Here is an 11519-nt window from a genome sequence, read left to right on the forward strand (position 1 = left end):
CCTCCCACCAATGTCTGCAGACTTCCAACACCTTTCCCGTCTCAGCTCTTTACGGGCAACACGGAAGCTGTGAGAACAATCCCATTTTCCCAGGACTAAATCTAGCAAGCTCTCTGCGCTAACGCCCATTCACTCCAGAACTTAAGCACCTCTAGCTTTACAGACTTATCATTCCAGTCACTGCTTTAGCCTCAGTACTGAAAATGCTTTAGCCTCAGTACAGACCCCATGGACTGTAGCCCACCAGGCTCCTCCATCCATGGAATTCTCCAGGCAAGAGTACTGGAGTGGGTTGCCATTTCCCTCTCCAGGAGATGTTCCCTACCCAGGGATCGAACCCAGGTCTCCCACATTGTAGACAGACGCTTTACCATCTGAGCCACCAGGGAAATCCTTAGTACTGAAAATAGTGCCTTGTAAATACAGTACAGGTACAACAGGTATGCAGTCAGTAAAGAATCTGCCTGTGATGCAGGAGACCCAGGTTCGATGCCTGGGTCAGGAAGATCCCTTGGAGGAGCGAATGGCTACCCACTCTAGTATTTTTGTCTGGAGAATCCCAAGGACAGAGGAGCCAGGCGGGCTACAGTCCAGGGGTCGCAGAGAGTCAGATACGACTTAGTGACTAAACCATCACCACCTTAATGGGTATGCAATAGATATTTGAATTAATGAGTAAAAATACCACCCTCCCTTCTGACGCCTGAAGCTGGCACTTTCCCTGGGCCTGAGGCTAAGCCCTCACAGTCTTAGCTCTCGCTCCTTCCTGCCTGCCCACTCGGACTCCACACCTGCAGTAACCCGCTGCTCTCCAGAGGTCTCATCTGTCCCCTTCTAATGCAGTATTCCATATGGCACGTAATCATGTGGCTGTCTCCTTCAGTTAGAACCCTCCCTGAGCTGCCCAGCCCCTCATCCCACTGCTATGCCCTTGATGTGAGAACTGGAGTTGCCAGCTCTGCGGCAATCTTCTGCTCCGGACTTCCCTGGTAAAGTCCAGTGGTTAGGACTCCGCGCTTCTAATGCCAGGGGTGTGGGTTTGATCCCTGGGCTAGGACGTTTCACCTGCCCTGGAGCTTGGCTCCCCCAAAAAGTAATGGAGCTGGCCCAATTTATCCTAGCCAAGCCTTCACCCCAAACCCTGCAGCCTGTTAAACTTAACAGTCTCCCCCACCTAACCATGAGTTCTCAGTCCTCAACTAACTTGACCAACACTTGAAAGATCACTCCTTTCCTGAAACACTTTCCTCACTTTTGTTTCTGGTGTCGTTATGTTTCCGGTTTCTCTCACCCAGAACTTGGAGTCTCCTTTGGCTGGCCCCTTTCAAACACTGTGGTAGCGTCAGGCAGGTCCACGCCTCCCTTTTCTGGATGTACATGGTCGCTGCTCAAAATGTGGGCTCCTGAACTAGCGGTGTCACCTAGGAGTCTGTAGGCATCTAGAAATGTAGGATCTCAGGCCCCACGACAGGCCTGCTGAGTCAGGATCTGCATTTGCAGAAAATTAGATGACTCACAAGCTTGTTAAAATTTGAGCAGCACTGATGTATTTACATGAGTGATTTCAGTCACATGACTTTAAACTCCCTTCCTAGGCAAACTCCCCAGTGTTTAATTTCCCGTATCTTCCCCTAGTGTCAGACCCCCAACTCCATGATGGAATCCCACTAGAATTCTATCAGGCACCTCGAACGTAAGTGCAAAACATAAATCTAGATCTCTCAAGCCCAAAACTCGAGTCATGCTTCTGGGCCAAAGTGCTCCGAACACCTGTACCTTTAAACACAGAGTCCTACCACCCACCACCACCTTCACTGTTCCCACCCTAGTCTAAGCCAGTAAAATTTTTGGCAGAAGGACCTGTCTCCTGTATCTCCCTATCTTCACCAAGGCTCCCTATGATAAATTTGCACACATTTTCTACCATGGTTACCAGGAAGGCCCTCCCCCATTGGGTCAAATGCTCTAATCAAACTGACATGCCTGTTCCATTTCTCCCTCCTCTAAAATTCTTTGCCTGCCTCACTTCCTTATTTCTGGTCTCAGCTTAACGATCACTTCCTTAGAGACTGTCTTTAACTACATAACTATAAGACTCACCTCCCTTTCTACTCATTTTCCATCTCCTTACTGTCCTTTCCTCTTGGGATCTAACACCAGTGCGTGGGTGCTCAAGTCACTAAGTCCTGTCCGGCTCTTTGCAACCCCACGGACTGTAGCCTGCTGGGTTCATTTGTCCATGGGATCTCCCAAGCAACATCTCCCAGGAGTGGGTTGCCATTTCCTTCTCCAGGGGATCCTCCCGACCCACGGATCAAACGTCTCCTCAAACAGCAGGTGGTTTCTTTTCCTCTGAGCCAGGGAAGCCCACTTTATTCCCAGTACCTGGAACTATCTATACTCTCTCTCTCATATATATACATATATGATATATATGTATATATCATATATATATATCCCTTCGCCCCTAGACTGTCTGGTCCATGAATAGGAACTATTTCTTCTTTTTTTTTTTAACAATCACTATTGAGAAAACAAGAAGCACCCAAATACTGATTCCTCAAGTATTGTTGGTGGAACTTTAGGGGTCCAGGGTCAAAACTCCCAGGTATGTATCCACACTTACCTGTGCTTCAGGCACACAAACCTAGATGCAGAGAATCCACTAGCGGTTTTCAATCGGCTCAGAGTTTCATAGCATGGCCGAGGCTCTACTTTTCTGTCCATTAGGGGTCTTAAAAATTCTAATATTAAAACTACATTTAATAACAGATGAGTTAAATCACAACTGCTGAGGGCGGGCCCCAAGTACCAGTATTTTGTGAAGCTCCTGAGGTTAATTCCAATGTGAGACAAGTTGGCGAACCACTGGTACATAGTATGAGTTGGTAAGCATGCACTCAAATAGTATATGAAATCTGCTAATTAAAAAAAGTAATGCCAGTCATAATGTTATACAAACTTAAGGCTTCTATTTCCTGTGTGGTACAGAAAACAAAAAAGAAATTCATAAAAATAAGTGTTTCAAACATTTGGTCTGAAAGAGAACACACCTTTCAGGACTTTCCGTTGCTTTTCCTGTCAAGCTTAATCCAAATTTGGGGACTTCTATTTGTAAGTTCTTTTCCCCCAAATGCTGAGGCAAATTGATGCACAGAAGTGTTGACCTCTATGAGTCACACCTGCCAGTTTTGGGGGGCTTTGCACATACTGCTATTTTCAACAGTGGCAGGTAGGCAGCTCTATCCGGGTCACAAGGACATAATCACTAAGACAAAATGCTGTATCTCAGAAGAGAAAAGGATTTCTCCACAGTTCAATATTTCTTGCTCAACATAATCAACTGTAGTCATCAATCAAAATATCCTTAGGACAGAAGCTAATCAAATACTGTGTGTTTACCCGCCTCTAAGCTCACCTTTGAACTGTCCTCATACCTCAGAATGAAGGACAAAATTAGTGAAAAACAAGTCCTGTGATTATTTAAATCCCTGAGTGTTAGTTGCTCAATCGTGTCTGACTCTTTGTGACCCCATGGCCTGTAGCCCACCAGGCTCCTCTGTGAATGGGATTTCCCTGGGATTTTCAAGGCAAGAATACTGGAGTGGGTTGCCATTTCCTCCTCCAGGGGATCTTCCTGACTCAAGGATCAAACCCGAGTCTCCTATATTGCAGGCGGATTCTTTACCTTCTGAGCCACCAGGGAAGCCCATTACTACAATAGAAAATACTCTACAGATTTCAAAAGAACCATAGAGATACTTAAGTCAACTGCATACTACAGATGAGCAGCCTGACACCCAGATGAGCTGAAACGTTATGCCTAAAAGTCACACACGAGAACTAGAAGAGAAAAACACTTTTTTCTTTTTTTTTTTCTTTTTTCCAAACAAGCAAACAGGATTTTTCACATGTTAATCAAAAAGAATCCAGATCATCAGATTAGGAAGAAATGAGGACTAAAAAGTATGTTACATATAGATTTAAGGACTAGTCAATCCACTGCCCCCACCCCTGAAAAACCAAAAATTCTCCAAATATATGGATATGTATCCATCAAGATGCTTACCCTTAAAATATTAATCTTGGAAAATTCAATTTACAAATACATTATTAATTGCATTGTTATAATGAAATTAGTTCATTAAACATGAAGACACCAAACAGCACCAATTCCAGAAAGTTAAGAAAGTAAATACGCTACTACTTAAAATAATATATAATTTCTGATTGGGACAGAAACAAACTACAGCCACTAGCAAAACTACTTAAACTACTGTTTGACATAAAGGCAATATTTAAAGACTAGTATACACCTTTTTCCTGCTGATAGGCCTGTGACCAGGCATCCCAGCCATGGGTCAACATGAAAAATAGTTAACAAAGATGCTTCTTTAAAATTGCTCAAGCGCCTTGAACCATGATACTGCATAACCCAAATTTTGCCAATACAAGCCCATGGCAGCATTTTTGGTATTCTAATTGCTCCTACCAGCCTCAATTAAAACAAAACAACTCCCTTATGAAGCACTAGACTGAATGTAGTTGTGAAGCAGCAGCAAGATATTTATAAATGGGCTACTGACAGTGTATCAAAACGCTACTATGGAAAATACAGCAGCAAATACTCTGATAAGAGCACATTATTCCACATGGAATCCCAAATTCTTATCTCTAGTTCCTTAAATTCTTGGAAGACTAGAGATCAACAAGTGTATGTGTAAATGGGGCCAGGGAGAAAGAAGCTCTGAATGGTATAGTGTTCATATTTTAAATTATCCAAGATAACCTGAAGGCTTACAGAGAACTCTCAACTGTATTTAAACTTTTTTAAGCACACAGAACTAAAATGCTAGCAAAACTTCGGTGTTTCCCCCCAAATTAGCATTGCAGTTTCAGTGAAGATGAAATAGGCATGGTGTGTGAAGTTTTTATCATGTTCAAGCCACCCTTTTCTAGTCCCTGCTCCTTTCATCAGGCGATCTGAAGACTACCTGGTTTAAAATATTTGGTAATTCAGTGCAGAAAATTAAGGTCACAGACAAAGTACAACAACTTTTAATACACCATTAATACTAATGATTAAAAATTATTGCATAGTCTTATGCATTTACCCTAAAACATTTTCTGAAAGTAAATTCTGAAAGCATTATATAAAAGACAACCCTTTAAAATGTGGATGGCCTTTAACTACCTCGATCTTCTTTCCTTTTTTGTCTTTTCAGTACTTTTGTCCATTGTTTTCTCATTATCTCCCCTGCACTTTGGGCAATACCATTTCCCCTTTGGTTTATAGGTAAGTGAAACACACGAAAAGTGAAACCATTCGATTGGACACTGTTCATTGTCACATCCGATCATTTCCCCGTAAGACACTTGGTTACATAAACAGTATGTAGGTTCGTTGGGATCTATTGCAAACTCAACGGGGGAAGCTTCTCTTTCCTGCTTGGCCTTGGAGCGTTTCTTTTTCTTGGCGGACTTGGATTTCTTTTCTTTGGGGGGCTGATCGTCACAGTCCTCGATCCCATTCGTCATGTGGCACAGGTCCCGGCTTTCACTGGTCCGCTGCCGGCGGGGCCTTCTGGAAGACCGTTCTGGTTGGCTGGAGTCCATCTTCGCTTTATCTGCAGCTCGCTCACTTTCGGCCGGATCTTGAAAACACTGGGAGTGGAGCTCCATTTGCCTTGCCCGGTTTTCCACCAATTCGAGCATCTGTGTGACAATTTGAATTTTTTCATCTCCCAGTTCTTGACTATTGATTAATGCCCTCTGGAGATGCTGCTGGAGGCGTTTTTTCTGGTTTGAATCATCTTCTTTCTTATATTTTTCATAGACATCATCAATTTCCTTTAATGTTTCTAAAAAAAGAAAAGAAAAAAATCAGAAAAAAAAAAATGCACATTGGCACATATAACATTTTTGAAGTTAGTTATTCTTCCCAGAACCGGTACAGTAAGAAAGAACTCAAAAAAAAAAAAAAAAAAGAACTCAACCATAAAACCACATTCCTGCATAGTATGAATACATTAAAAACATTTTATTGTCCTTACCAAGACCACACATTATCCAACATGAAAGTACTTTTAGAAATAAGCTAATAAAAAGAATGAGCCCTCGCTAATATTCATTAATCTACATTAGAAAGGACAAAAGATGTGTGGCTAATTAAAAATAAGTCTTTCACCGGGACTAGGCTAGACAGTTCAATCCGTGACTTGCTACATGGCCCCAGAGGCACTCTCCACCTCGACTTTCATATCATCCCCTGGAGATTAAGCAAAGCAGACACAAATAACTCTTAGCTTTCCATGATATTAGCTTGAATGGCTCTTTTATTGCATCACATGGGAGACTCTGAAAATCAAACTATTTCCAGAACAGGTTTAGGTTCAGGTTCTGGCATCAACTGACTAAGCTATTAACAAAATTATAGTTAAGTCAGCAATGGGTCACTGTGCTTTTGTAGATAACTCAGCATTTGGTCCTCAGTTTTTTGATCTGCTGATTTAGGTACTTTAGAAAATGTGGGATACACTTAAATCAACTAAAAATGGCTGAGTCATTAGAAGACATACAAAAATCTGAAAATATAGTTCCAGATGTCACCAAATTTACATAAATGTCTTATTCAAATCTGTCTTCTTTCTTGTTCTTATGAGATACAATGCTATCTGAAAGAGTTCTTAGAAACGGCGCAGAAACAAAAATTAACTTGGAATTTATCACACCACATGCCATATCACTGTTTGATCTTCTAATGTCATTATTCTAACGACAAGAACAAAAATGTTAGATGAGTAACATACATTGGGGGGTGTCTCCAAGTAAGGTAACATAGAGCATGTATTCAACACAACTTATGAAATAGAACCTCCTTGGAAACTGTAGGTACTCACACAAAGGACAACTATTTACTGGACAATGTGCCCCCACATGTCTGAGGGTACTCACACCCGCACAGCGTATTTTTAAATAATGTTCACATCTTGCTCATTTTCCCAGCTAGATATGTACGTGGATTTCTTTAGAACTCAACTTTCTTCCAGGAAAAATAAGTTATATATTTTCCCCTCAGACACACAAAAATTGAAGTTTAAAAAATAAAGGCAAGCCTTATCCAATAATCAGGAATTAGAAGCTAATTATAGCAACACAGATACTATATATGAGGTAAAAATTCACCTTTGCAAGACACCTTAATTACACAGTGACAGAAGAAAGGCCACTAACACTCACTGAGTCCCTTCCATGCAACTTTCTCATGATCACAATCCTGTGAGCAAGCCACCACTTCTGCATGTGAAGACACTGAAACTCAACAGGTAACCACCCTAGACTTTGAACTGCACCATACCTGTCAATTTGGCTCTGCCCTTTAAGCACATTCTACACACCTGCATGGAAGGCACTGGATATTAAATTCGAAATTTTAGCTCAAAGGTGTAAATAACCTTTGATTATGAAGGAAATTATGAACAAGAATACCGGAACAAAAATTGAGGTTCTCTAATAACAATACCCCATAATAAATTGGGCTTCCCTGATAGTTCAGATGGTAAAGATTCTGCCTGCAATGCAGGAGACCTGGGTTCGAGACCTGGGTTCAATCCCTGGGTCAGGAAGATCCCCTGGAGAAGGAAATGGCAACCCATTCCAGTTTTCTTGCCTGGAGAATTCCATGGACAGAGGAAACTGACAGGATACAGTCCTTGACATCGCAAAGGGTCAGACATGACTGAGCGACTAACACACACATAATAAAGACTTCATTCAATTATGCAATTGTTTTCTTCATTCCTCTATCTTTAAAAGTTTTTAAGTCTACTTTTAGGGTTCTTCAGTAATTTCTGAAAATGTATAAAATAGGAAATAAACATATCACTATTACTGTAAATATGAAATAAAAAAGCAGAAAATACTTAAGAACTACCAAAGAAATTAAAGACATGAAAAACCAAAAACACACAAGTATACAAAGCTAATAGAAAACTGAAAGGTTGAGCTTAGGAAGCATGTGCGTAGAGTAAAAACTAGATCACTGTTTTTGTATTACTTTTGAAACGAACCTCATGCGAGGAGTTGACTCATTGGAAAAGACTGATGCTGGGGAGGGATTAGGATTAGGGGCAGGAGGAGAAGGGGACGACAGAGGATGAGATGGCTGGATGGCATCGACGGGAAGTGAGTCTGAGTGAACTCCGGGAGTTGGTGATGGACAGGGAGGTCTGGCCTGCTGCGATTCATGGGGTCGCAAAGAGTCGGCACGACTGAGCGACTGATCTGATCTGATCGTCTTAAGGGAGCTACAACTTTTTATAATCTCTCAGTCTTTCAAGGCCCAATACTGTTTCTCACGTTGTCAAATCTACTTCTGTCAATTCTAGATGGTCAAGACTGCATATTTCCTGTAACAAATGATCGCTCGCCAATTCAAATTAAAGTATCTTAACTTCTGTGAACTCAAACAGGTCTTTAAAGAAATGTAAAAGCATCCAAGTTTTACAAACTTCAGAGTTATCATTTGAAAAACTAAAAAGGTTCCACATACAACTCTTAAGCACACATGTAATATTTTTAGGTTACAATTCAGGTATGTGTTCCATTTCTATAGAAAACACCTTTTGGAGAGCATTAAAAAAAAAAGATTTAAATACTTTAGAAACGACCATGTGCACCTGAAGAAGCCCCGCTGTGGAGTCAAACATTCCCCGCTTAATTGGACAAGTTACTCAAACTCCTTGTAAATTTAAATTTGTCTGAAAAATGAATGTTTACTTCATTGAGCTGTGAAGATTAAATGGGATAATGTTCTGAACGCAGTGCAGCAACTGACAACCAGTAAGTAATCTGTATTAATCACTCCCCCCACCCCAAAAGAGACCAGTCCTATCAATATGGATTCAAAAGGCAGAAATAAACTGCCTTTAAACTGTTTTTTAATAGGTTAAAAAAACAAGACACAGAGACAACTAAATATTCTATCAGGCTGCAGGCCCCAAAATACCACCCCAGAAATGCGTTAAGACACTAAATTGTAGGATTAGCGACGGGTCGAAAAACTGAGAATGGGTCCAAGAAGTTATCTTTTTAAAGTTCAGAGGGCTGGTTCCACATCAGGTCCAAGGTCTGTTGCTTGATTCGGGATTATTAACCGCAAACGGCTCCCCATTTAAGTTAACTCCTCCCCTTGCAGTTGTAGGCGAAAGGGTCACCAATGATAAATAACAAATAACACGCTCTGTAAGAAAGGTCGATTCCCTGTCCTAGCTGTCTGGGTCTGACCACAAAGGGCGGCTTTTGCCACAGCATTTAAACTCGGCGTAGGAGGGACCCAGGAGTTGAGGGACGCCAGGCGGTTGCCCAGTCAACCAGCTCACACCCTTCGGGGACCCGGAAGTGACGCAGGGCCCGGAACCTACGCGGTGCCGGGATCGGCGACGGTCCCGGAGGCTGACTGTTTCTGTCGTGATTTGAGTGATTGTGGGGTGGGGGGTGGGGTCGAAAATTCACAGACAAACGTGTCCCGAATCCCAACGCTGACTGCGCCGAGGGCGAGCTAACGTCCTGCACAGCCGCCCGAGCCTGCCCGCGACGAGCCATTTTCCGGACGGGCGGGAGCGCGCGTGCCCGCGCCCCGCCCACATCTACGTCACCTTGCAAGCCCCGCCCCCAGGCGGGGGGTAGGGGTCCTCCTCGCCCCACACACAGAGACACACACATACACACACCCCTCGGCTCCCCCGTGGGGCGCCCCCTAGCCTTTCAACCATTCGGCTGTAGCAGCCGGGAAAGGCTGCGGCCCGGAACTTTCCCTGGGGCGGGAGACGGGGGAAGACTCGATTCCCGAGCCCGGAGCTCCGGACCGCCGGGGGAGGGACCTCCCCGGAGGCCGCCTTCGCAGTCCGCCCTCGCCCCCTCCCCCCCAGCACGTTCCAGTGCATCTGCGCTCAGGGGGTGGGGGCCTGAGGCGGGCTGGGCTGAAGGAAGCCCGGCCCTGTGGGCCCGCGGGAGTCCGGCCGCGGCCGGCCGCTCACTCCCCACGGCACCCCTCCCTCCACCGCCCGGCTGCACGCTCCCCGGGCCGGGGCGCCGAGGGGTCTGCGGCACCCGGCGGGCGAACACCCGGAACAAATGAGCTTGCTGCTTAAAAATGGCTGATTTCGTCTTCACAGCGGCTACAGCCGCTGGGTCTGCAGCGGGGGCTGACGAGCGGCCACCGCTCCCTTCCACCCTCAAGACCCCCCCACACAAGAAGTCCGCAGCGGGGGAAGGGGGAGGGCCGCGAACCCCACCTGCGGGGGCCCGCTGCCCCGGGTCCCACATGCCAGACCCCCACACACACTGTGTACACTCGGAGTGAGCTGGAAAAGTGGCACTTTCCCTGGGGCAGGCTCCGAGCGACCGTGCCCGGGCCCCGAGTCGGGGTGGAGGACCCGCGGCCCCTACCTTGATATTTGTTGTCCAGCTCCCGCAGCACGGACACGTTCCTCTGCATGTCGTGGGGCAGCGACTCCACACACTCGAGGTAGTCCTGCACGTAGCAGGTGAGGAGCCGGCTCCGCTCGCCGGTCAGGAGCGCGGCCGACGAGTAGAGTTGCTGCTGCTGCTGCTGCTGCCCTAACATCCTGCCGCTGCTGCCGCCGCCGCCGCCACCGCCGCCGCCGCCTCCGCATCCAGCAGCCACACATGCAACAGCCACGGCCGCCGCGGCTCCTCGGCTCGGCAGCCCGGCGCCGCGGGGACACCGGCCGCCGCTCGGGAGGGCACTGCTGAGTCCCCCGATCTCCGCTCCCTCCCCCCCGAAAGAAGCCCTCACTCCCCGCCCCCGCCGTAACAAGCCCAGGGGCGGGGCGAGATCGCGGCTCCCTCCTTCCCCCCTCCCTTCCCAGGACTAGAGCAGCGGGGACCCTCCCACTCCCGATCTCCCTTAGCGGAGCTGGCGCCGGGGTCCCGAGCGTTGACACTTCCGGTCCCCCCGGGAGGCCCCAGATGCTACCAGTGCCGCCCCGTAACTCGGATCCCTATGACAAGCCTCTCGCTGCCCGCTTTTCCCCCAATCACCCTCCCGCGCCTGCCGAAGAGTGTCTCTCGCTGGGCTGCCCCCGCCCCTCCGGCTGCGGCCGCCTCTGCGCCTGCGCAGGGCTCCCTCCAGAGGAGGCCCGGGGGCCCGCCCCTACCGCCCTACCGCAGGGTTCGCATTCTCCCGCCTTCCCTCCGCCACCCGGGCGATTGGTCTGTCAACTCTCGGCCCGGGCGGGGGGAGGGTGCGGAGGGCGGCCAAACGGCAGGCTGCGCCCCGCCTCTTCTTAAAGGGGCAGCACGGCCCGGCCCGCCTCTCTCCGCTCAGTGTCTGAATGGGACAGTAGCGCGAGGGCGGGCGACTGCTTTCCTTCCGCCCTTCCCTCAGGGAGGGGGAAGCTGGGTCCCGCTCCCTCGGCCCGGTGTTACCGACTTTCCGCCCCGCCCCCGCCCCCATCTGGTGGGGCCTAGCGCGGCTCCTGGAGAGCCTCAGAAAG

At 47.0% G+C, this 11519-nt stretch overlaps 1 protein-coding gene across 1 annotated transcript; it reads right to left on the reverse strand.

The window, feature by feature from the left end:
- Positions 1 to 5042: 5042 nt before the first annotated feature.
- On the reverse strand, positions 5043 to 10771 carry ING2 (inhibitor of growth family member 2). Its single transcript, XM_006075130.3, has 2 exons — positions 10450 to 10771; positions 5043 to 5861 (listed from the first exon to the last, which is right to left on the reverse strand). The coding sequence occupies exons 1-2, from the start codon at positions 10625 to 10627 to the stop codon at positions 5191 to 5193; spliced, it is 849 nt and encodes a 282-aa protein (XP_006075192.3). The 5' UTR covers positions 10628 to 10771; the 3' UTR covers positions 5043 to 5190.
- Between the last annotated feature and the right edge of the window lie 748 nt (positions 10772 to 11519).

Source organism: Bubalus bubalis, chromosome 1 (genome assembly GCF_019923935.1).
Source record: "Bubalus bubalis isolate 160015118507 breed Murrah chromosome 1, NDDB_SH_1, whole genome shotgun sequence".
Classification (NCBI taxonomy): Eukaryota; Metazoa; Chordata; class Mammalia; order Artiodactyla; family Bovidae; genus Bubalus; species Bubalus bubalis.